The sequence below is a fragment of the Ixodes scapularis genome, unplaced genomic scaffold (assembly GCF_016920785.2).
Source record: "Ixodes scapularis isolate PalLabHiFi unplaced genomic scaffold, ASM1692078v2 PGA_scaffold8__174_contigs__length_109621045, whole genome shotgun sequence".
Classification (NCBI taxonomy): Eukaryota; Metazoa; Arthropoda; class Arachnida; order Ixodida; family Ixodidae; genus Ixodes; species Ixodes scapularis.
The window spans coordinates 9022854-9050149 of record NW_024609883.1 but is presented as its reverse complement, the minus strand read 5'-3'; the positions used below and the strand labels follow the sequence as shown (position 1 = coordinate 9050149).

The 27296-nt window shown below is 44.5% G+C and overlaps 1 protein-coding gene and 1 pseudogene across 1 annotated transcript; one reads left to right on the top strand and one right to left on the bottom strand.

Annotated features, from left to right (window-relative positions):
• The first annotated feature begins 440 nt into the window (after positions 1-440).
• Positions 441-12698, top strand: LOC115329836 (annotated as a pseudogene).
• Positions 12699-13245: 547 nt separating this feature from the next.
• Positions 13246-19980, bottom strand: LOC120849669 (the record flags this gene model as incomplete). Its single annotated transcript, XM_042286812.1, has 5 exons — positions 19749-19980; positions 19560-19662; positions 18689-19020; positions 17847-18174; positions 13246-13255 (listed from the first exon to the last, which is right to left on the bottom strand). Coding segments are annotated over exons 1-5 (1005 nt in total), but the record flags the coding sequence as incomplete, so codon positions are not given.
• Between the last annotated feature and the right edge of the window lie 7316 nt (positions 19981-27296).

The window sequence follows — 27296 nt, the reverse complement described above, 5'->3', positions numbered from 1 at the left end:
CCCCACGTGCCTGATTACGGTCAGCGCGCTTCGGAACGGGCTATCGCCAGCGTCTGTCGACTACTTAAGCCCCTGTCGACGAACGGCACTCCGCAGACCAGCGAGATGCATGGCCACGGTCACTAAGGTTTCTTGGTTTCGTAGGTAAGCCTGACTACTCACTGTTTCGTTGTGGGTGGGCGTTTACATCTCGCTGGTCTGCATTCTCTCTTTTTATTGTTTGCTGAGTGATCTTTATAATGGAAGAAAAAGGTGACTGTTCGTCATGTATAAAGCCTGTGGCCCCTGATGGTGCGTGCTTGAAGTGTGCAGAGTCCACGAACCATTACCATACGGGGAAATGTTCCGGAATAACGACCAAAGCATTGAAGACGATGACGTCAGAGAGCATATCCCGGTGGCGGTGCGGGACGTGCTAGCTGCATGCAGAGCGCCAGCCTATGTCTCCTGAGGAATTGGGGAGTGTGTCAGGACAAAGATCCCAGGAGGGGTGCCTCGGAAAACTAGTGCAACAGAACGATGCTATCAATCGTAAACTGACAGCCCTCCTGATTAAAATCGACGCAATTGAAAAGTCGCTGGAGACTCAGACTGATAAAGGTAATGAGTTGATGTCTAAGATTGAAAACCAAGGGAGGACGATTGAGGGCATTGAAGAATCTATGAATACCCAGTCAGCAAGGCACCAAGAGCTGATGACTAGACTGGACAGGCAAGATAAAACAATTAAGGGTCTAAATAGAAGGTGAATCAATTATAAGAGAAAATAACTCAAAGGGACGAAGAAATCTGGGCACTAAGAAAGGCCGTCGACAATGCGGAACAATATTCCCGAAGGCAGAGCATCGAAATTCACGGAGTCACTCAACAACCCAACGAAAGCCTGTTAGAGGTAATTAACGACATTGTTACTAAGCTAGGCGTGCCACAGCTCGCAACCACTGACGTTGAGGCTGCCCACAGACTAAGAGCAAAGGAAGGTAGGCCAGCACCTATCCTGGTGAGGTTCACTGAGAGGCGCACGAGAGACGTTTGGGCGAAAAAACGAGTTAGTCTTAGGAGTGAAAACATTTACATTAATGGAAACTTAACCCGAGAAATCAAGAATTTGTTGTGGACAACAAAGGCGTGTGCCAGAGAAAAAAAAAACACAAGTATACATGGGTAAAAAATTTAAAGATTTTTGTGAGACAGAACGAAGGTGCCTGAGTAATTCAGATTGAGAGCGAAAGAGATTTCGCTAAAATTAGATAATCATGCAGTCTTCCTTTGAGTCTTTTGAGGAATGGGACGCTTACACAAAACAGTCAATAGCAAAGGACGGTTGCGTGAATACAAAGTTAAGTTTATTACATGTAAATGTGCGAAGCATCTACAAGCATTTTGATCAGTTAATGGTGCTTTTGGCGGGCCGGCTTCCTCTCCTTGATGTGCTTATACTAACCGAGGTAAATTTACACGAGGCATCTTGTGCGTCCTTTAGTCTAATAGATTTTCATTCCTACAATATATGCAGAGAAGGCAGAAGGGGTGGGGAAATCTTATTATACATAAATAACAACTGTTTATCCGATAGAATTGATGTTAAATTGGATAATGCAGAAATTTGCGCGGCAGTCGTAAATAAGGATAAGTTCTCCTATGTAGTTTGTGCCGTTTACAGACCACCCAGTTCCAATTTAAACATGTTTTGTGATGAATTATCGAAGCTGCTTCCGAAATTCGATAACAATAAATATTTAGTTCTTGCGGGATATTGATCCTAATATTGATGTTTCGAATGAGTGTTGTGCTGGAGTGTTGTGCTATCTTGACACCATTTCTGCTTTTGGGCTTGAAAATGTTATTCAGGATTATACACGGGAAGAACATTATGGTGATAAAATAACAAAGACATGCATTGACCACATAGTTACTAGAATAAGCAATGTAAACACATTGTCTGAAGTAATTAAGCAGAAGCTTGCTGATCACTATGTAACGGTTCTTTCAATATTGGGGGAAGATATACTTGGAAATCCATCAGTGGAGGACGAGCATAAAACTATACTAGATAGCAACAAAATTGATAGTTTTATTCAGAGGTACGATTGGAATTTCTAGCTAGACTATGATCACCTAACAGTCTACGAAAAGCTGGTTCACCAATTACAGGATATTTATGCAAGCGCTACTAGAAAGGTGAAATTAAAAAAAAAAAAGAAGGCCCGAAAATATTTGGATAAATCCGGAAATATTAGGATTGTGTCATCAGAAGGAGAGTCTTTGGAAGCGATGCAAACAAAATCCTGGTGATATGCTTAAAAAAGAGTTCCGTGAAATACGCAACAAAGGTTACAGCTATGATTCGTTTGGCGAAACGAAGTTTATTGTTTAAACCAGTTTACAGCTTCGACTAGAAATCCGAAAGAAACGTGGAACTTCGTTAACCAAATAATTGGCAGGAAAAATAAAAAGTATTGATGATACGATACAAAAACATTTTAAAGAATCTAGTTCCTACAGCGAGTTAGCAGAAATGTTCAACAAAATCTTTATCGACGACGTAAAAGAAATTAAAAATAATATACCGACGACCAGCTTAAATGACGTTTCCCCAACATGCTGCGTCAACTCAGCTTATCTTCCAGATATGACAGAAAGTGATTTGTTGCGTACCGTCCACGCTATGCCAATAACAAAAACGCCAGGAATCGACAATATTCGAGTTAGAGACATGCGCTACAATTTCGATAAAGCAACACACATTTTGCTTAAAATAGTGAATGACACACTGCACACCGGAAATATTCCTAAGGGTTTAAAAGTATATGTGATAAGGCCGTTATGCAAAAAAGGAAAGCAGCAAGAGGTCGGGAGCTACAGGCCCATATCAATCCTACCATTCATGACACACGTAATCGAAAAATGGGTTCAAATAGCAATGAATAATTTTTGCGACAAATTTTCCCTGATAAGCACTCTGCAGTACGGCTTTCGACAACAGAAAAGTACCATTGCTCTGCTGGAAGATTTCGCTGACTGCATTACCGAAACACTCGATAAAAGCAAAATAGCCCTAGCTTTTCTCATAGACCTGTCAAAGGCATTCGATACCATCGATCATTCGTTATTGTTGAAAAAATTATATAGTATGGGGTTTCGAGGTCCTTTTTATCGGTTTTTTTTTAGAATTACTTCAAGGATAGATTCCAAATGGTTAAGATAATTAATGATGTTAGCAGCCCGGCTCAAGTTCGATTCGGGGTGCCACAAGGAAGTACTTTAGGACCTATGTTGTTTGACATTTATATGAATGGGTTAAGATTTCTGCCCCTTCAGTCAAAAATGTTTCAATACGCGGATGACACCGTATTAGTTTTGCCATATGAAAAGTATGATGAAGCAATTTCTGTTTTTCAAAGAGACATTGATATGATAATTAGATGGTTGGCTGCTAATTGTATTTCTGTGAATGTTGCAAAAATGAAACTAATGTGTTTTAGAAATCCGCACAAACAGATTGTAATATCTCCAAATATTTGCTTGCACTCGGTACAGTGTCTGGACTGTAGCTGTAAACCTTTAACATACTACAGTTCAGTTAAATATTTAGGCGTCTTTGTTGACGAACACATGCTGCGGAATGCGCAGGTGGAATCTGTTGTAAAAAAAAAAAACTACGCGTCATATCTGCGTATTTGTATAAACTCAAAAGTATGAGCAGCTTGAAGATAAGATTACTTGTGTTTAAATCTTTGGCGGAAGCTGCATTACGGTACGGTATTACACTGTGCGGTCATTGTTCAGAATACAAGACAAGAACGATAGATTGGATACTAAAACACATGATAAACAACATATCATATGGGACTTCATATCAAGTATTGGAAACTCAAGAGAAAGCTAAAGAGCTGGGCATCCTGTTTTTTAAAAGCTTTTTTACATACGTAGCAATAACAAATATTATTTTAGTAATTCCTACAAAACTGCCTTAAATAAAAATAGAGATTTGAGACGTACTGAAAGATACGTCATTCCGAAAATATACACTCTGTATGGAAAGAAAAATAGAAATCATTACATTCCTTCCTTATTTAACGAACTCCCAGAGTCCCTTATAAATATAGAATCCACTAGGGTACTAAAAAGGAAACTAAGGAATTGGTGTCAAGCATCTGATCTGTAGATATCGTAGCCTGACCGTTGGAGATATTTCGTACTTTTATTTCATGGTTGCATAAGTAGACTTGGCAATAAGCACCTATATGTCATGCTCTAAAGTGTTCCTTTTTGTATTTATTTGTGTTGCTAATTTTGTGTTCCTTTCATTTTTGTGTGTGCTGCGGAGTGTTTTCTTTCTTTTTTTTAACAACATGTATTTTATTTGGTCGCCTGGCCCCACATACAAGCAAAATGCTGCTTTTGTGGGCCAGCTCTTTATTTTGTATGACTTGATTTGAAAATAAAAATTGAATTGAATTGAATGAAACACAGGGCACTATGGAACTATACTGGATATAAAGTCGTTAGGGTGTGTGGAAGGGAGTCAGGGTGCCAGGACTGTGATTTGGGAATGCGGTATTGTGTATGAGGTCAGAAATCCAGGCAGGTTTAGAGATACAGCAAATGAATGTGGGTAGGTTGGCATTGGAGGCACATGGGAATACACCAAATGAGGGAGTACAGGGGGATATGGGTTGGGCATCTTTCGAGAGTAGAGAGGCGATCAGTAAAGTAAAATTTGAACAAAGACCGGCTGAAATTGAGGATACACAGTGGGCAGCGAAAGTGTACAAGTATCTATATATGAAAAGTCTCAACAATAAGTGGACAAACTGAACCCGCAAGCTGAGATTTATATACATTCAACGAGATGGTGCCGATCAGAGCATATCAGTAGAAAAGGGAGTAAAGGAAGCAGAAAGAAAATTGGGGAAAGAGAGAATGCAGGGGAAATCAGTTATAACAATATAGAGGGCACAAAAACAAGAAATAAAGAAGGAACAGCTGTATAATAATTCAGTGGGGAGCTCTTTATTGTTTGAAGCTAGAACGGGCCCGAGGTGCCACGAACGAAAACGTATAGGGCTAAATTCCAGGAAGTAGACACTCGGTGTGACGTATGCAACCCCGAAAGGGAAACTTTAGAACATGTAATTTGAAGGTACACGGGGCTTCGTCCCACCCTCTTGGGAAGATGACTACGGAGTTGGAAGGGGCACTGGGTTTTCCGGACATGGATGGACGAATGAATAGGGAAAGAATTGCGGTAACTAAGAGGAGATTGAAAGATTGGTAGAAGAGATCTAGACAAGAATAAAAAAATACAGAAAAAATAAGCAAACAATTCAATATAAAAGAGTGGGGGGGGGGGCTGTTATAACAAAATTCATACAAATTAAAAAAAGCGAATGACGAGATGTTAGGCTAGGTGGCGCAAGCTGCCCCCAGTGGCAAAGGGTATAGCCATTACCATCCATCCATCCATCTAGAGTTCCTGTATCAACGAGGTAGAGGGGCTTAGAGTGATAAACCGGAAGTTCGGAAGTGGTACCCCCCCCCCCCCCCCCGGTTGCCGCCATGTTGTACGCAAATGTGACCACTCGTCACGTGACCTCCCAAGAGCAGTGACGTCACCGGTAATACAATGCACTCTTGATGGAAAACATATTGCTGCAATAAAACCTACTAAAGAGAAAAATGTGCAGTTAATCTCTGCATACACCAAAACAGTTGTTCTTATAGCAAGTCGAATAGCTTTGAAGAAGGTGACTGCAACGATTTATTCATCCCTACACTTAATAAAACGGTATCCTCGTAGTTGAAAATGAGTGTGCACTTCGCACTCACAAAAAAGGAAGAAAAGCGATCGAATGTAGAATCGTCGATTAGCACAAAAGGTTAAATATCGCAGACCTTCCTCACTAAAAGTTGCTATGGTTGTTCAGTGACGCAGGACTGAAACAACTTCCCCTAGGCCCTAACGCGACGTATACCTTTCGCTTCGATTCTCAGACATTCCAACGTTAAAACGAAGCTAAAAAAATGCAAATATTTTATGCCTGAAGTTATATTGTAAAATTGTTGATAAGTGCAAAGCGTAAAGATCGCAGGAGCTTCCTCGCTAAAAGTTGCTGTGATTATGCAGTTACCTAGGGCTGAAACGAATTCCCCTAGGCCCTACATCCGACGCATACATTTTGCGTCGATTCTCAGGCATTTCAACGTTCAAACAAAGCTAAGAGAATCCGAAATTTCATTCTAAAAGCACTCAAAGTTCTATCGATTCTCGAACACACCCCGGAATCCGAGCACCGGTACGGCGATACGGCTGATGATGTCTCACAGGTGTTAATATCCAGATGATCCAGAGCGATCTTGCGCAAAAAGGGTATAAAGTCTCATTCCTTCATATTTTCACATTATACCTGCATCAGCGAGCACTAAGAAGCCCGAAGTCGTCGGAAAGCAGCTGCACATCACGGCTACCGCGCACCGAACAAACTTGCATCCGCCAGCTCTGGGCGCTGTCATCTTACCGGTGACGTCACGGTTCTTGGGAGGTCACGTGACGAGTGGTCACATTTGCGTACAACATGGCGGCAACCGGGGGGGTGCGACTTCCGAACATCCGGTTTATCACTCTAAGCCCGTCTACCTCGTTGGTATATACTATATAGCTACCTACGGTTGCAGAGTTGCGCATTCAGCCTCGGAGGGTGGCCGTAGTGCCGGCTTTCCTGCACACCCTGGATGCGTTGCTCGTCACGTGACTAAACTTGGCGAATAGCGGCGCCGCGCGCGCCGCCGCGCATGGAAAACAAAAAAAGAGTAGAATGAGGAGAAAGCAGGGGAACATACGCCGGGGCGCGAGCAAAGTCGGCGGAGCGACCGTAAAGGCGCATTCACACTGAGCAAAAAACGCGCGCGGCCGTCGACGTCGACGCCGGCGTCGTAAAATACGAAGCAGTCACACAGGGCCACCCGACCGCGGAGTCTTCTCGGGGAATCTCGCGTTTGTCGAGCGAACACTGAATTTTTTTATTCGTCTGCTTCGCACGATTGTTGTTGCCTTGCCTTCGTGATTGCATATGCGGTGGGAGACAACCGTCTTCACTGAAAGGACAACAGCGATAATTATGTACACGTTTACACTCCGGTTATATGCAGCATTGGCGAAAGGCAGGGACTCGAACGGGCAGCTTAAGAAGGTGCTCTTTTGCCGCGTTCTTGTGCAAACAAAGCACGGTGCTACGCCAGCGCGTCCCAGAGCCTTCGCGTGCGTACCTTTAACACTGCACTCAGCATGTGCGAGAGTGTTTTCGATGGAGAACTGTTGTATTCCGTAGTGGTGGGTGCACGCAAAGACTACACAACACATTGGGAGTGATCGCTCCCGCACAGTCGGAGGTAGGAACACACCGCAAACTTCGGTGGCAGCTTTCGAGCAAACGATGAAGAGTAGTTTCACGGCGTCGTACACGCACATAAAACACTGCTCACACTCACATGTTCCAATCGGCTAGCGTCTTTCCACGCTGAAATGCTTCCAGCCACGTCTGGCGAGTGCATGAATCCTCCGAGCCCTCTGCCTTTTCGCCTTCATTGTGGGTCGAAAACAAGAAAAAAGCGAAAACATTTTCTAACCGGAAAGGGGCGGCACGTCACGTCCGGACGCTCGCTGATTGGCTCAAGCGCGCGCGTCGAGGGAAAAATTGGGTTCCGAGGCGTCGTCTCCCTGCGTCGTCCTCCTCGGCGCGCGACTTTTTTCAACACAAAAATAAGCAAAAAATCCACCCCACGACGCGCGTCTTTCCGCTGTGTGAATGCACCTTTAAGGTGGCTTTCTTGCACGGCGCCGGATGCTTTGCTCCTCACGTGATGGATCTGGGCGAATAGCGGCGAGGGGAAAACAAATGCGCAACTCTGCTCCACCTTCGGGGGAGCATATCGAGGAACTCTACATCCATCCAGAGCCGTGTATTGGGAGAGTTTGGCCAATAGGCGGAGCAAAGGCCGCCGCCAGCGCCGAATATTCCCCCCGCGCTTAGTGCGTGAACTAAATTTGTGACACAGCGTCGACCAATCAGGAGACCGCGACATCACAATATTGCAAACGACATCTAAAGCGTGAAATAGAAGCGTTCAACCTCGGCCTCTGTACTCTATCTCACAAATATCTGCCGTGAAGACAAAGGCACAGGCGCGTGAGCCTAGCTCAGCAAAACGCTCTTGTTTGTACGAGAACTCGTGCATAGGAGGCACTTTCCAATGTCACGCACTCGTGCCCATGCCTTTGTCTGCACTCCTGATGTTCGCTCTGGGCCGGCTTGCTAGAACAGCGTCCTGAGACTGGCTGAAAGAAAACAGTGCAAAGGGTGGGGCGCGCGAGCGTCTTGAGGCGCGGACTCCCGCTCGGCTCGTGCGCTGGCTTTGGCAGTGCTTTGTTTCCTCGTCTCAGCTGAGACGCTGTTTCTAGCAAGTCGGCCCTGGTTTGGAGCGCACGTTCGTTTATTCTACACTTGAATATTGGCGTGACTGAAACCTCACATGCACAAAGTTTTCAGTCACCGCGAGCTAAACTTTTTCACTCTAGCGACGCTAAAACGAATCAAATTAGTCGTGTCACATATTTAGAGCACACGACCACCGCTAGGGGCTGTTTCGCGGCCTGTGGTTGGCCCCGAGATGCTCGCCTATTCCAACCAATGCGTGGCCAAACTCTCTCAATAAAAGGCTCTGCATCCGTCTAGAGTTCCTTGATATGCTCCTCTGAAGGGGGAGCATACTGTAGGTAGCTATAGATAGCGCCACTGTATATGCTCCCGTAGGGAGCAGAGTAACGCCAACCGTAGCGCCCCCACTCGGCGACTAGCGGCGAATGCCAAAAAGGTTCCAACTCTTGCATTGTGCACGTATCGGGTATAGAAGAAAGCGGGTGTTTTGTAATATCTGGGCCTTTCATCGTGTAAAAACTATTTTTAATATCATAGGTAAGCACTCTAAAAGCATTCGCAGCACTTGCTATGATCTGAGCGAGCGAAGAAGTCTTGTTTTGAGCCCAAATCACCTTACGGTAGCAGACGTCGCAGCGGGCTCTGCGGAGAGTAGGCGGCAGTTCTGCGGTTCTATCGCCAACTTTTCGAGGAGTTTCCCGAGTTTTCAAAGGAACTCGTGTCAGTACAAAGGCGGGTTTATTCGGAATGTCGACGGTCCTTTTTATTAGAGCGTTTTTTTACTCTTCATTTCTAATAGAATCGTTAGGTGCTGTCGATCGGATTTGTTTACTGTTGAGGTGCATGTCATGTTGATAGCACAAATTGTCAAAGCACCTTGCTTGCTACCGTTACCAGTATTTCAAGGTGTTTCTACGGTAGACTATAGTTCTATTTTACTTGAAATCCGAAGTGAGAAGCTGGCAAAAATAACGTTGTAACATCGTCGACATTGGTCATAACGGTAATTACGATCGTGTCCTCGCCGAATTTCGACGGGAGGGATTGTACAAAACTTCTTGCTTGCTGCTTGGCGACATCTATTGAACCAGTTCCACAGGCTCCTGAAAAGATATATGTAATGTGTGTGTTAGTTGTATTAATTACCCACCAACTCGCAGCATATCGCTGAATACCGAGTCTTATTCAGTGAAATTAACTTCCATTAATTAATAAATTACCTGTGAGTCCACTGATGGAAGGACTGGAAAACTTGCCGTCGCCTCCATGAGATGCTAAATTAAATTACATAGATTTTTAACAATATCAACACTGCAATTTCAAGTCGCAGATAATAATTGGTGCGTGTGCATATTCAGTATTTAGACAATCACTGAAATGAAGTGAAGGGTCTCCGAATTCGATGACCGATATAGCCAGTGCAGGGTGACTGCTAGCCAGGGGTCCGTAGCGTGTATCACGCAGTAGTGATACACGAAAGCGTGCCGGTACGATGTTCATCGAGATCAAAACAAGAAGAGGTGCACGATTGAGCGGGATCCCTGGCTTCTGCAGCGCGAACTTTCGTTCCATGTGCTCCAAGCTAAGACGCGCTAATAAAGTCACAGATGCAGAATAACACCAGCGTATAGTCAATGCGTGACAAGCAATGCGGTATCGTATGTACGCGTAGGAAACATGATGCAGTAATCTCACGAGAGAATTTCACGGCGAGTTAGCGGCAAGCCTATACAGTAGCCGTCGATTGACGCGCACGTTTCAAATATCACGCATACAACATTCCTCGGTTCCTCGTGAAAGAGTTGCATATTCGGAACTCGCGGCGAGATGCGGTGACGTCATTGTGACGTGGCAGAAGCCGCCGCGGATGGGAAAAGCTTGCCGGCTCCGACCTAGGCGAGTTGGGCGCGAGATCAGGGAGAAGCGTCCAAAATGGCAGCGTTTTCGTTCGTGTTTAGCCGTCGGCATAGGTATTTAAACCACGCCAATGTGTTGGACATGGACGACGTTCATTTTCAACAACACTATCGCCTCTCAAAATACGTGGTAAGGTGGCTGTGCGATGAACTGCGTGGCGAACCGGGCTTGAGGCGATGGAGCCGTGAATGGACCGTCGTCCCCGTCGTGAATCCTACATCCAAATTCTACAAAGTGAATCCTAGAAACAAATGTGTTTTTACGGCAATCTGCAACCAGGAACGCAATTTACCATTACCTACAGGCTTTTACAATTATTTTGATGGGTTGCTGTGCTGCGTAGATGCAAGATAAACGCACTTGATAAAATTCAAACTAAAACAGATGATAGAAGAAAAGCAATATACATGAATGGCGCAGACTAACAACTGTGTAATTTCTTTCTCATCTTTCTTCTTCCACACCGTATTTTGACAAACAAATTGGCCGTTAGTTGTTTACACAGCAGGAGAACATGCCAGAACATTGCGACATTGTCACCTACTGTAGATAAGCAATTTAGCCAGTGCAGTATGACTGCTAGCCTAGGGTCTTTAACATGCACCACGTAGTAGTGTTACACGACTGCACGCCGGTACGATGCTCATCAACATCGAAACGGGCAGGGGTGGGGATTGAACCCAGCATCCTGGGTTCTCCAACGGACCTTTGGCTCGACGTGCTCCGAGCTGGTGTGTGCTAGCCCAGCCGGCCACCGATCCCCCGATTTAAATAAAATAAAAACCCTTCACTGCGGAGCGCAGGGAAAAATCGGAGCTACGCTGGGGAACTCGCCGCCGCCGGGGCGGTCGGAAATGTAAGAGGGGGAGTGGGAAACTCGCCGGGGCGGAGTCAAAAGAAGCTCCTCCCCTCCCTCGTGACGTGGCATTGGAGAGATTCCCGCCGGTTACTTTGCGTTTGCGATTTCTCTCGCAATGCGGGATACGAAACAGTTGTTTGCCAGCCTCATGCCGGTTACTGCAGCCAAAAGCGCAGCACCCAGGCAACTGGGTCCCTTTCAGCCGCTCAAAATACTGCAAATAAAAATCTCTGTTACGTCACGGCGCGGTGGTGGCGCGTCGGACGCACTTCCGGTCTGGGGCTGTGGGCGGAAGTGCCCATTTGAGACGTGTATTCCTGCGTTGTTTTGAAGGGAACCAGACAAAAACCTGCCTTGTTGTCAAAATGCTGCGACTGGGGCTGTACCAAGAGAGTCGAGAAAGGTTTGAAGGCCAGTTTTCATGCGCTCGGTTCGTCCGAGAACGCGGATATGTGCCGTGAAAAGGGAAAACCAGACGCCGTCGGACCAGGATTGCTTGGACGGGAAGCATTTTGGGTTAAATTCACGGATACTACTGGCCATCAAACTTACTTGTTTGGTTCCAAAATGAACGTCGGAAAACCGTCAAGTTGTACGGACCACCTGCGGACTACGTTTAGTGCGTCTTCAAGTTCAAACGGTCGCCTGATTGTTCGAACTGTCGTCTGCTCTTTCAAACGTTTCTGCTTGTCGTCTGCTCTTTTAGAGGCCCGTAGACCAAACGTGGGCCCGGTACTTCCGATAAGAATTAAGTGCAGGCTCTTCAAAGACTTAAGTTTGAAGGTTGGTAAGCAGGCTCGACGTAAATAGTAGATACAAGGAGATGTTGATCATTGTTACCAGTGGTCATCACCGGCTTGTTATGCCTGATTCACTTGGTTAGATTCTGCTTGCGATTTTCAGTATCGACGTCGACCATCTCAGCTACGGTTCACGCTTTTGCAGTCCGAGCGACGTCGCTACTGAAAATTGCGAGCGAAATCTCATCATGTGATTCAGGCTTTAGTGTACATGCTGCGGCGTCCACGCGGAATGAATCGCCGCAGATCAGATTATTCACGCGAAGTTTTGCGGTGTAACCAGCCTCGTTAATTTCGCTGACGTTTCTCAAGTAGTCAGACATCGTTAGGAGGACGTAGAATCAACAATTCCAACGCGAAAAAGAGCGCGGGGGCTCACACCGGCGCCGACAACGTGGCATTTCAATGGTTGGTTTATGGGCGACGGCGAGCTTTTTTGCCCACACCCCCATCGCGCATGCGCGGCGCCGGTGGCGTCCGCTAGGGGCGCTCCGGGCGCTCCGGTTTGTTTGTAAACATGAGTTGGTGTATACAACAACAATGCTCCCGCCGCGAAGACTGGAACCTTTTGCGAAAGCGCGGGAAAAGTTTGCCCACGTGATCGCCGTGAGCCAATAGGGAGCGCGGAGTGTCGGCAGATTCGAACATCAATCAATGGCGCTACTCTGGCTCCCTTAGCTATAGACGCTTTACACACGCGCCAGATTGAACCGCCATAGCCGCCCTTCTCTTGTTTTACCGAGATGCCGAGCCACTGAAGCGGGCGTTGACGAGCCTCCACAAGGGCCTAGGCTGGGGAGAAGGTCACAGTAACACTTAAAATGGCAATAACCGGTCCTGCTGTGGTAATGATGAAGTGGAGCGAACGGAATAATACGGAACAAAAACTGAAGGTCAGTTATGGCGGCGCCCATGCGCAGCTGCCTGAAAGCGTCTATTCGCTTGCCGCTTGCACGGCCTTTGCAGCTATAGGGAGTATTCACTGGACGCCATATTTGTGGGTGCTGTTTAGAGCGCATGCTCAGAACGAGCTCACATCAATAGGCTGCTAAGACCGGCAATCTTGAGGGTGCGGAATGCACGTTTCGAAATAACTGTGGAAGCTCGCCATCTGCACGCGCTCAGCATTCGCGCACACAGCTATGGCCACCAGCGAATACTCCCTATTCTATGCAAGGGTGATAATCCGTCGTATTACACACAGGTAAAACTCCGGAAAAATGCGTACGAAATTACTGCGGCTGGGCTCTGTCGCCTCCGGTACACGTAATCTTCATTTGCAACAGGAGTGACGGACGGCACCGGGCGAAGTTTGAAAATGGAGAACGCTTATTTTGATGTTCCTGAGAGCGCGACGAGTACAGGCGGCAACGTCGACAACACGCACCAGCGCGGACACCGCCGAGCCGCCGAGCACCCAACCACACACACGCCGAGCGACGGTTGGTTGGACAAACTTTATTTAGATAAGCTGTGTGCGTCATTTAGCCTCGTGGTTGGGTCCCACAGGCATGAGCCACTCGCCTAACCCGATCGAGCAGCAACGCAGACAGCGGCATTAAAAGAAAACGTGTTGTTGACGTCAGAATAACGAAGACGTCAAAATAAAAGCAGTTATTTTGACATCCGTGACGTCATCGGCCACACCCCCTGGACGTCAAATCGGTGCCGAAAATACGCAGCCGGAAGCAGGAGAGACAATTGCTGGATCGGCATACCCGCTCGTTCCCTGCAGTGCGAGTGCGGCCACCGGACGGGCATCTTGCATGCAGAAATTTTTTGTTTTGATAGCATCGCAGAGGCCGCCGGCAGCGTGCTAAAGACACGTTTTCTACTCGTTCATCGTCATTCGCTGAAGAAGATTTTTAAAACCCTACGCAGGTGGTGAGACTTGCCGTTGAGAATTCGCGAAAATTTTTACGAAAGTGCATTACCGCAGGAAAAAGTCACAACTATTCGAAAGCAAGTTTCGCCGGTCTCGCGGCACGATCAAAGCTTCCTTGGCACGCCGAAATGCTGCGTCTCTGTGTCTTTGCACTGTTGGATACCGATCAAGAATTGACGCCGTGTGCATGTGTTTTGCGAGTGCAATGTGCGTGAAGCCGTATGGGCCTCTGGATCAGCGTCTTACTTTAGTCTGACGACTGTATACTTGCGGCACTCGTGGTCCAGAAACGAGCTTGATCCAGCGTCCAATTGCGACAGAAAAGGGGCGGGGGGGGGGGGGGGAGGTATGTCTTTTTTTGCCGTGAGAGGATTTACAGAATACCGCGCACAACAGCTTCTCATCACTGATCAGTGCTGGCTCATTATCAACCTACCTAACCGCACTTGACGTTTCAGCGCGGCTCGCCTAATTGTGATTGGTCAACAGATTGCACACGACCAAATGCGTCACGAGCCACGTTTCAAAGATTTCCATTCTCGGCGTCTTGTACTTTTGCCTTCGAAAACCCTTCTTGCTCCACAGCGTTCCTCTGTTTGTGCTCCCATGTGATCCATTAGAGTAGATTTGGAACATAGCCATGGTTAATAGTGCGTAAGAGCACGTACAGATCCCCCTTTTTTAAATTTATACCAACTCACCGGAACAGCTAGACGATCCAAAACTCCGTCGCCGATATACGTATATGTGATCTAGAGACATATACGCTCGACACACCTTTAAAACTTTGGCGCGACGTCGATTCTTGATCGTCATCCAAGCATCCCCACTCAGGAAAATATTCTTGGTGCTACCCACAATCATTACATAAGCTCTTAAGGGGATGCTGAACGGAAATCTGGATTCCACAGAACACGGCGGCAGAAGCGTGCAATGGGATGCTACGAATACCAAAACATCACTCATACAGCGATATCTCAAACAAATAACCGTATTTTTCTAAAAAAAAAAAAAAAAAGGAGGCGCATTTGACAGGTATGTTGACGTCTTGTTTCTCCAAGAAGGGTCGAGAAGGAGAGGAAATGGCCTCACATCTTCTCCGCCTCGCCGCCTTGTGGGGGCAAAGCAGAGAGAGGAGGAAAGGAAATATGTTGACGTCACGCGCGTCGTTGGCCTTGTTCAATCGCGACCTCTTTTCCAAAAATACGGCCGTCCATTGGCGATATCGCCTTGCGAGTGGTCTTGTAGGGTCCCGCCTACTGATACTACATTGTTTTCTGAAATCGAAATTTTGGTTCAGCATCCCTTTAATGTCTCACAGTAGTGCATGGCTGGTCGTTGGTGATAATTGTCCAGTTATGTTGACAGAAAAGCTTCATTTGATCCGATTGATCTGTAAGTATAAATGCATTTTGTGTATTGCTTCCAGGTTGCAGCCCTGATACAAGAACAAACCACGGAGCAAGCAGGATCGACCAAGTGGTTTTCCTTCCGTGCAGGCCGGATTACCGCATCGAACGCAAGGACGGTCTGCAAGACATCTGTCAGCCAGCCATCACAGTCACTGCTTAAGAAGATATGCCATCCAATGGAATCGCAGTTCTGGTCCCCTGCAGTGGACTGGGGAAGGAACAACGAACCGAAAGCCCTCCAAGCGTATGAAGCCAAAGCAGTGCGACTACATGAGGACTTCTCGTGCAGGCGCTCAGGGCTTCACATTTCGTCCAAGCACCCATTCCTAGGTGCAACACCTGATGGTCTCATCGACTGCTCATGCTGTGGGCCAGGGGTTTTGGAAGTTAAGTGCCCCTACACATTCCGGGACAACTTCATCAAGGAAATGCCTGGCCAGAAGAACTCCTGCCTGTACAAACAAGGGGATGACATGATGCTGCTAGAGGACCACAGCTACTATTACCAGATTCAAACACAGATGCTGGTTTGCAACAGAGAACTGTGACTTTGTGGTGTGGACATCCAAAGACGTTCAAGACTTCAGAATTGTGAGAGACGAGCGCCTCTGCAAAGAGATTGTCGCTTCCTGTGGGAAATACTTTCAGTCTGTGCTACTGCCCGAGCTCATCTACAAGTATTGGAGCACTAGACATGCTGAGGCAGCATCACAGGCTGCAGAAGCTGCAGCAAGTGAGGAAAGTCAACCCGACAGCACATACTGCCACTGCAGCGGGCCTGAATCCGGGGACATGATTCGATGTGATGGAGTTTCGTGCGAATACAAGTGGTTCCACTTTGCGTGTGTGAACCTAAAAAGGGCTCCCAAAGCACGAAAGTGGTATTGTATGGACTGCAAGAACAAAAAATGACTGCAAGTGCATTGAAGAGCAGGTGTGCTTAGTTGACTTCCTGTGAACAGTAGATCTAACATGCCTGCTGAAATGTTTTTGTGTGCCCTTGTAGCTTGGAACTTTTCAAAAGTGTTTGCTCTGCTCCTCAAGTTTCATGCCCTATAATTGAAATCACTAAGAATTTTTACTTGAATCAGCTGAACATACAATTATCAGAGCTTTCCTACAGAGGAGAGATAGAAAATGTGCTTTTGACTGCTGGTCTACCAACTGTTTTAATGATGAACTTTGTTTTCTTCGACTACTTTTGTTTGTTCTTTTTCCTTTTCTTCAGCTACAAACAGTACAAACAATAGTAATAAGAAAAAAGTAGTTTACCATTAAAACAGTTGGTAGTCGAGCAGTGGAATGCACATTTTCCGTCTCCTCTCATTTGTATGAATGCTCCGATAATTGTATATTCAGCTGGTTCCGCTCAAAATGTAAGCTGTGAGAAGTGAGTTTATTTAGATCTAAATATATTTGACACTGATTGCCCCTTATGTGCTTGAAGTATGTTGTTCCTAATGCCATGATCACTACAAATTAACTCTGGTAAACAAGACAAAGAATGACGAGTTTGCAATTTGTAATCATTTGTTGAGCTGTTTATTTCATTCATTCATCGCAAATAAAAAATATACTCTGCGATTCAGCGACGCCGAGTGTACCAAAACCAGTTAGTAACCTGAAAGTTGAAAAATGGAGCAGAGTTGCCTTTTAAATGTGGAATGTATAATTCGTTTTTATAACGTTACATGAAGGCAACTCTGAACAGCACAGCCAATGAGGCAGTGGTAATGTATACATCACCCAAAGGGTACAATAGGTGCTGACAGGTTAGTCAAGGCAGCACATACAAGAACAATCTTGTCCAGCCCCGTGTTTGTGCCGTCTCGAGCAACCAGTAACTCTGATGGAATAGTGCTCTTCAGGATTGTGTATTTTCTTCGTACCAGCCCAATTACTCTTTCAACATGAATACGGACGTTTGCTAGCTTTCGTGTTGCCTCAACCGCAGAAGGTGCCAGTTGTGGCCGGCCTCTTGTGAAGGCAGGAATTTCCAAGCGTGCGCAGTACATGCCAACTGAGCCTGAAATCGTAAAGCCCCGGTCAGCTAGCACTGAATCACCTGGAAGCAGATTGTCCAGTACCCCACAATTCTCTGTCAAATACTTGTCACTTGTTCGTCCTCCCCAACCCTTCGATATAAATGTAATTAAACCCTGTGGGGCGATACCGATTAGGTACTTCACTGTATTGTGATGTTTATAGCTCGACCATGTCAGCGCCCTCGTGAGAAGAGACGATGGCCGAGCTATAAACACCTCAAAACAGTCCAGCACCACCGCCACTCGTGTGCCAAACGTCTCGCGAAAAGCCATTGGCATAGTCTCTCGCAAAACGTTTCTCGGAAGCCAAGCAACCCCACTGGCCATAGACGTGAACGCAGCTTCCAGCCACCTGTCGACTATCCTTGAGATGGTGGGCTGCGATACCTGGAACCTGCATAATCGTTTGGTTACCAAGATGACAAGATAAGAGGGGCTCTTCGTGCTTTGGTTTATTTTCAGTCACCAAAATAATTGAAAACACCCATACCTGTACGCCAAGTCTTGCAGTGGAGTGTTCAGACGCAGGCGGATCAGGAATACAATCATCTCCTGAAACTTTGTCAGGCAATTGCGATCGTTGTGGCTCACTCGACGTTGGATGAGCTGAAAAACGGCTAACAGAATTGCAAAGTTAGGAAGGCCAGTGTAGAAAGGGACCATGTCCTTGTTTTCCTGGAAGGCGTCCTCATCCAGGCAATGAGCTGCAAGTTTTGCTCTTGCGTCTCTCAGATCTGACATCAGCTGCCGATTTTCATCTTCTAGGAGGGCCATAGATTGCAGGGTGATGTCTGTTGTTTGGCCACAATCCTGCATTTCTGTAATATTGTTGAGATTGGTATGGTTATAACTGCACCTTCTCAACACCCTGCTGCAGGCTGTAAAAGATACTCCTAATCATATTAATATTTGTGCGGCTACAAAGCTTTCGAATACAATATGCCTCCAAAAGTTTCCGTTTATGTGGCGATGATGGTCTAAACTTCGAAAGCCAAGAAGGCGCACTCAGAATACCAAAGCACTAGTTGGGCAAGAACGCAATCGGAACAAGAAGTAGTAGTAGATGGGTTTGGAGAACGGGGACAGTATCACAGTGTTTTTTATTATCAAAGGGAATGTGTCACTAAGGCACAAAGGCTTGTTAACCACACTTGCGAGAAACCTATCATATACTAAATATACTTGCAACACTACAGGTTACGCAAAATTAAGTCAACAAAAATGTTAGCTTGAGAAGGGTATGTTGGATATGACTTCATCTTTCTTTCTGTTAGTTTAGAAGCCTGTGACTGTAACCTATCAATCCTAAGCATGCCTGAAACTGCTACAAACCTGATCCAAGGCCACAATCTGGGGACCTCTCTGTTTCCTCGTTTTCGTCCGGCATGTCCTCTTCGACAGCTAGGTCTTCTGCAGAGGCATAATTGAACAGATAAGTTCCATTTAAGAAATGATGCGGTGCCATGGGGTAGCCCCCGGACCTACCCGAGGTGCAGCAGCAGTCCTCCAGTGCAGGCTTGGCAGCCTCCACGAGCAGTGGACTTGCAGGGGCCAGGTCCTCGGTCGAGATGAGTGTGCTCTCCTTCCTGGCATCCATGCCAGAGAGCAAAGGTGGCTGACCACGAGCGGTCTGCGCCGATTTTCGTGCCTGCGCTCTTTTGTACCTAAAATACAGAACGGAAATGTCTATTTTTGTTGCATGTATAACTCCAGCCAATCATCTCACAGTCGTGAACTGGGGACATTTAAAAATGAGCAAGCACTAGGGAACTACACATTTTTGTGTTTACATGGGCTTGTACTCTTAGCAACTGAGGCTTAGGAGTGGTGCTCGATCCGGGAAGTTAATTAGGAGATATCTCGATTAGCTTCATCGTACAGGCTAGAACACTGCACGAGCCGATGTTTTCGGCACAGGCCCGGAATTATGAGTTACCCATCAGAGTCTGGACAGGGGCTTTAAGCCAGGCCCAAAAGGGGGTGGGGTGGGGTGAAGGGGTGGGGAAGGCTGGGCCCGCCAACGTTTAGGCTCGCGCCCGCGAGCTTGATTTACGGGCTGTTAACGGTTATGCCCGTGTCCGCGATGCAGTTCTCTAGTACAAACACTCTGAATTAGAGTAGACCTACGCCACAAACGCGTGGCCACTTGCACACGAAACAGTCGATGCGCGGGCGACTAAGGCCTGGCGACAACTAAAAATACCTGCGATCGGACGCCGTTCGGTCAGCTGCTCCGTCGCCGTACCCGAGCTTAAGGCTCGGAGCCCAGTCGGGATTCATGTCGTCCATGACGTACGTGGGGCGTCCTGTAAGGTGTTTTCCAGGGACAAATTAAGTGTGCGGCTCGACAACATATGACATTAACATTAATAGGAATGTCACCCTTAATTACCTGAGATGAAGTGCACACCGCACACCCGATAATGCGTCGAAGACTCGTCGACGTCGTCGCGCCGAATTCTGCGAAACCATTCGGCCCTCCTAGCAGCGCTGAGGGCCGCCGTCTTCGCACACTGACCAGTGACGACTTTTGGGATAGCAAAGAATCCTACAGTCACGAAGTTTTCATCATTTGGGGCTCTCTTGGTGCGGTTAGTACAACCGTAAACTGCACAGTTCACCATCGCCGCCAAAACGAATGAAACGACCCACAGTTGAGCGGTTCCGCAACCTCCTGAATCTAAAAAAGATGCACCTTCAAAATGGCCGCCCGACCGTAGCGCACCCTGGATTCTTTTTATCCCCTGCCTCAGCGAATACCACCTATTAGCACGAAGTATTTAGATTATATAGACCTATTTATTACACCTGGTACAAATGACCTACTGGCAATTAGTGACTTTCTAGTAAATTGACAGTTTATGGACCACTCTAAAGGCTCTGGCTGTTACTAGCTGTAGTGACTGGCTCTTTGCAGTTAGAAATAAAGCACAGCAATTCAAATATGTAATTGCTTCATGGGTCATTATTTTAAATTGTATGAGATTCACTTCCAATGAGTCTGGAAATGCTACACGACGTAGTAATTACAGCCAGTTAATGCTACACTGGCAGTTTAACGAAGAGCCAGTATTTATAAGGAAGTAGAAATAGTGTCCGGTTCAGTTTTACCTGTCGTTTCGGGGGCCTGGTTAGCCTCTAATTGCTGCAATTACTATTGGATTATATTTCTGAGTTATTTGAATGAGTAGAAACTAGATTGCCTTCCAAGGGCTATTAATGGCTCTGGGCCAATATCCTAAGCTATTTCGGGGCATATAGACCAAGCAGCTGTTTATTAGGTAGTTCCATTTGTGATAGACTTTAATGACCATTAGTGACCATCGTGATATTTGTAATGTTATGTCTCAGATTGGATTTGAATGACTATTATTTGATATTTGATTTTATTTCCTAATTATATGGCGGATTTCGTTCCAAATGACTTTTAATGACAATCAATGACTATTTGTAACTGTTTTGAGTTATTTGATTGCGCGCGGCCTGAGTTGGCTTTAAATGGCTAATTTTGGCTTTTTATCAAAATTTGATATGATAGATATGTAGTTCAAATGAATTCTAGTTACTTTTAATGACTTTTGGCCAATATTTTGAGTTCTTTCATTGTGTGCAGACTGAGCTGGCTTCATACGGCTATTATCGGCTACGTGATCATGTTTATAAATTATATGGCAGATTTGGGGTCCAAATTACTTCCGTGACTATCAATCACTATCGGTCACTTTTTCAACTTATTTGTTGTGTGCAGACTGAGTTGGCTTCCAATGGCTACTATTGGCTATACATTCATATTTATAATTATATGGCAGATTTAGGGTCCATATGACTTCTAGTGATTGTCCATGATTATCAGTCCCTATTTCGAGCTATTTGATTGTGTGAAGACTGAGTTGGCTTCACATGGCTATTATTGACTATATGATTATATTTATAAATTATATGGCAGATTCGGAGTTCAAATGACTTATACTGACTATAAATGACTATTGGTCACAATTTTGGGTTATTTAATTGTGTGCGGGCTGAGTTCGCTTCCAATGGCTACTATTGGCTATACAATCATATTTTTTTTATTTATACGGCAGATTCGGGGTCAAAATGACTTCTAGAGACTTTCAATGGCTATTAGTCACTATTTCGACTTACCTGATTGTGTGCAGACTGATTTGGCTTCATATGGCTATTATTGGCTATATTATAATGTTTATAAATTATATGACAGATTTGGGTCCAAATGATTTCAAGTGACTATCAATGATGATCAGCGACTATTTCGACTTATTTGATTTTATGCAGGCTGAGTTGACTTCCAATGGCTATTATTGGCTACACGCATCTGTTATTGACCTGTTTGGCTCGAATTGCCAAAAAAATGACTATTAGTGCTTTTTGGTCGCAATATTCTTCTATTCTATAGACCGACACGCGGAGCGGCTCTGTTTACCAACACGGCCGGAAGGCCGCGCATGCGCGGTGGCTATGTGGGCAAAAGCAACCCGGCTGTCCGTGTTTTCGCCATTGCGCTCTATGGCGTGCGCTCGTTGTTGACGTTGTAGGGACGCTTGTATCTTTATTTGTGCGTCGTATTTCTTCACAACGTATGTAGTATGGTATGCCCGACTATTTGAGCTCGTTTCCCGAGCCTGAACGGTAGCGGTATCGAAACAAACTGTGCGTGGACGGCGTTGCCTACGTGGATCCGTACGCAGTAAACAAGGCCTGCTGGACTTCCGACGTAAAGTTGCTGCCTCGGAAGTCGACGGCTCAGGTCGTCGTTTATTTAGTTTTTTCGCCAAGCCAGTTCACGGCCGACACGGTGCAGGCGTACAAGTCTCTCGAGGTCTACGATTACATCGAGTCGGTTTCCGCACTGCCGGCGGGATCCGCAGACTGTGGGCCTGCGGAAGTGTCTGTATTCATTGGTTGATTAAATTCACAGAGCGTCTTCAAGTCAAGGTATGATATTTTTCATACCCTCATGACCACAAGGCACTACAACCAGTAAAGGTTTGTCCGTTCTGAGTCTTGGCGGTAACAGGTTACAAGTAACGGCGTTACCAAGAACGCGTTACTTTTTTCAGTAACGTAGTAATCTACACGTTACGTTTTCGGCACAGTAAGGGGTAACGCACTTAGGTTACTATTTCAAGTAACGTAGTTACGTTAGTCGTTACTACTTACCAAGTTTTAAAGAAATTACACTTCAATTGTTTCCGTGTTTAAGGCGTCAAGCCATGTTTTTCTTTGCGTTTTTTCTCGTAAGTATTTAGGTGAAACTGTAAAAAGAGATAAATTAATTATGTTCAGTTTCTGCATGAACATAATGTTTCTTGATATATGACCTGTATCATCAAAGCCGTGAAATGTGTTAAAGCATAATTTAAAAAAAGTAACGCAGAAGTAACGTGCCTTACTTTTTATCGGTAGCGGTAACGCGTTCCTTTTATTTTTAGATAGCGTAGCTCACTAACGCGTACCTTTTATTTGCAAGTAACAAGTAACGTATTTCGTTACTTTTTTTTTGGTAACGCCTACAACCCTGCCGTTCTGTCGCCAATTCCCTTCTGCTGGGTAGCACGGGCGTAGCGAGCCTCCGACGAGCGCTTGGCCGGGGCGTTGTGCGCGAACACCGTGGGAACAAAATCCGGGTGGTCTCGATCAGACAACGGTTTCCTTGCTCATAAGCAAGCCTCGGGACGGAGATTGAAATGGAAGCCGCACTTGCCTCCAAGAAAGTGTGTGCTGCACAAACGGTCGTTCGCGCGAGGCGACCATTCTTTTCGATCCACGGATATTATCCACCTTCTATGCCTTTCAGAGTCTGCCGGGAACTAGTGGGAACTCATTCCGCTGCTTTTCTTGTACATTTCGGTGCAATTAACGGCAACACAGCTTCGCGGCAGGCTGAAATGCTATGACGCCCATCTGAAACGTGTGCGCGTTTGCCCACACCCCCCGGCTCCGGCGCGATCGCAGCGCCGCCGCAGCTCCGTGACGTCAAGCCCGCGTGTCGGTGTATACTTATGAATGAAAATGGCTTTAAGTGGCTATTGTTAGCAATTGCTTATCATATTAACAATATCACCTTAAATCGCTTCAGAATGAACATTAGTGACATTTAGTGACATAGCATTCATGATGTTTGAATATGAATGGACTCAAGTGTCTACAATTATTGGCTATGGGCAGTTCTTGGCCAAATCAGCTTGAAATGGCTATACATGTCTATCAGTGACTATTATTAGCAATTTATGCAATTGGAGTCTGTATAGATTTGAATGACTTCAACTGGATAGTATTGGCTATAGGCATCTATTCTTGGCTTGGTTGGCTTGGATCGGCTATTATTGGCTATAATCATCTGTTCCTGACTTGGATGGCTTGAATTGGCTACAAATGGCTTAAAGTGACTAGTATTTATAATTGGCAGCTATTTCTTTGTCTATAAACTGAAATGGCTTCATGTGGCTAGTTTTGGCTATCACAATATATTTTTACCAGACTGGCTTCAAATGGCTATGAATGGCTATTCGTGGATATAGTTGACAATTCTATGCTATTTCAGTGATTATGACTGAAAATGACTTCAAATGGCTGTTATTGGCTATTAGCATGTATTTTTGTTAGATTGGCTTAAAATGGCTATACATGTCTATCAGCAACTATTATTTACAATTTATGCAATTGGAGTCTATATAGATTCGAATGACTTCAACTAGATATTATTGGCTGTAGGCATTCATTCTTGACTAGGTTAGCTTGGATTGGCTATAATCATCTGTTCCTGACCTGGGCGGCTTGAATTGGCGACAAATGGCTTAATGTGGCTAGTATTTATAATTAGCAACTATTTCTTTGTCTACGAACTGAAATGGCTTCATGTGGCTAGTTTTGGCTATTACCATATATTTTTTACCAGACTGGCTTCAAATGGCTATGAATGGCTATTCGTGGATATAGTTGACAATTCTATGCTATTTCAGTGATTATGACTGAAAATGACTTCAAATGGCTATAATTGGCTATTAGCATGTATTTTTGTTAGATTGGCTTAAAATAGCTATATCAGCAACTATTATTTACAATGTATGCAATTGGAGTCTATATAGATTCGAATGATTTCAACTGGATATTATTGGCTATAGGCATCAACTCTTGACTTGGTTGGCTTGGATTGGCTATTATTGGCTATAATCATCTGTTCCTGACCTGGGCGGCTTGAATTGGCTACAAATGGCTTAATGTGACTAGTATTTATAATTAGCAACTATTTCTTTGTCTACAAACTGAAATGGCTTCATGTGGCTAGTTTTGGCTATTACCATATATTTTTACCAGACTGGCTTCAAATGGCTATGAATGGCTATTCGTGGATATAGTTGACAATTCTATGCTATTTCAATGATTATGACTGAAAATGACTTCAAATGGCTATTACTGGCTATTAGCATGTATTTTGTTAGATTGGCTTAAAATGGCTATACATGGCTATCAGCAACTATTATTTACAATTTAAGCAATTGGAGTCTATATAGATTCGAATGACTTCAACTGGATATTATTGGCTATAGGCATCAACTCTTGACTTTGTTCGCTTGGATTGGCTATTATTGGCTATAATCGTCTGTTCCTGACCTCGGTGGCTTCAATTGGCTACAGATGGCTTAAAGTGACTAGTATTTATAATAAGCAGCTATTTCTTTGTCTACAAACTTAAATGGCTTCATGTGGCTAGTTCTGGCTATTACCATCTATTTTTTACCAAAACGGCTTCAAATGGCTATGAATGGCTATTCGTGAATATCTATTGAATGGCTATGCATGGCCATTCATAACTATCTATTGAATGGCTATGAATGGCTATTCATAAATATCCACAATTATACATGCTATAACCATTGCTAGCCCATTGAAGCAAATCTGGTTAAAAATGAATGATAGTAGACAACAACAGCTACTAAAAGCAAGTCCGGTTAGTAAACACTAAAATTGCTCATAGCTATCAAGACTAGCCACTAATAGACATTTGTAGCTATTTCAAGCCAATTTGATAAATAATAAATGCTTATAGTCAAAAGTAACCACTTGTAGCCAGTTTCGTCCATAAACACTGAAATAACACATAATTGTCAATTATACTCTCTAATAGCCATTGCAAGCCATTTGAGGCAAATCTGGCCAGAAATGGATGTTAATAGCCAACAATAGCCACTAAAAGCCATTCCAGTTAGTAAACACAAAACCTGCTTTTAATATTAACACAAGTCACTACAAGCCATTTGTAGCAATTTTAAGCCAATCTAAATGCTCATAGCCAGTAATAGCCACTTGTAGCCAGTTTCATTCAAAAATACTGAAATAGCACATCACTGTCAATTATACTCTCTAATAGCCATTGCAAGCCATTTGAGGCAAATCTGGCCAGAAATGGATGCTAATAGCCAACAATAGCCACTAAAAGCCATTCTAGTTAGTAAACATAAAACCTGCTTATAAATATCAACACTAGTCACTACTAGCCATTTGTAGCAATTTTAAGCCAATCTAAATGCTTATAGCCAGTAATAGCCACTAGTAGCCAGTTTCATCCAAAAATACTGAAATAGCACATAATTGTCAATTATACTTACTAATTGCCATTGCTAGCCATTTGAAGCCAATCTGATCAGAATTAGATGATAAAAGCCAACAATAGCCACTAAAAGCCATTCCATGATGTACAGGGGGAACAGCGCACCCGCACCCTGTACATCATGAGCAACCAACTCGCCCGAACCTCTGTGTTAACAAGCCATTCCAGTTAGTAAACATAAAACCTGCTGATAAACATCAACACGAGTCACTACTAGCCATTTGTCGCAATTTTAAGCCAATCTAAATGCTTATAGCCAGTAATAGCCACTAGTAGCCAGTTTCATCCAAAAATACTGAAATAGCACATAATTGTCAATTATACTCACTAATTGCCATTGCTAGCCATTTGAAGCCAATCTGGTCAGAAATAGATGATAAGAGCCAACAATAGCCACTAAAAGCCATTCCAGTTAGTAATCATAAAACCTGCTGATAAATATTAACACGAGTCACTACTAGCCATTTGTAGCAATTTTAAGCCGATCTAAATGCTTACAGCCAGTAATAGCCACTTGTAGCCAGTTTTATCCAAAAATACTAAAATAGCACATAATTGGCAATTATACTCACTAATTGCCATTGCTAGCCATTTGAAGCCAATCTGGTCAGAAATGGATGACAAGAGCCAACAATAGCCACTAAAAGCCATTCCAGTTAGTAAACATAAAACCTGCTTGTAAATATGAACACTAGTCACTACTAGCCATTTGTAGCAATTTAAGCCAATCTAAATGCTTATAGCCAGTAATAGCCACTAGTAGCCAGTTTCATCCAAAAATACTGAAATAGCACATAATTGTCAATTATACTCACTAATTGCCATTGCTAGCCATTTGAAGCCAATCTGGCCGGAAATGGATGATAAGAGCCAACAATAGCCACTAAAAGCCATTCCACTTAGTAAACATAAAACCTGCTGATAAATATTAACACGAGTCACTACTAGCCATTTGTAGCAATTTTAAGCCGATCTAAATGCTTATAGCCAGTAATAGCCACTTGTAGCCAGTTTCATCCAAAAATACTGAAATAGCACATATTTGTCAATTATACTCACTAATTGCCCTTGCTAGCCATTTGAAGCCAATCTGGTCAGAAATAGATGATAAAAGCGAACAATAGCCACTAAAAGCCATTCCAGGTAGTAAACATAAAACCTGCTGATAAATATTAACTCTAGTCACTACTAGCCATTTGTAGCAATTTTAAGCCGATCTAAATGCTTATAGCCAGTAATAGCCACTAGTAGCCAGTTTCATTCAAAAATACTGAAATAGCACATAATTGTCAATTATATTCACTAATT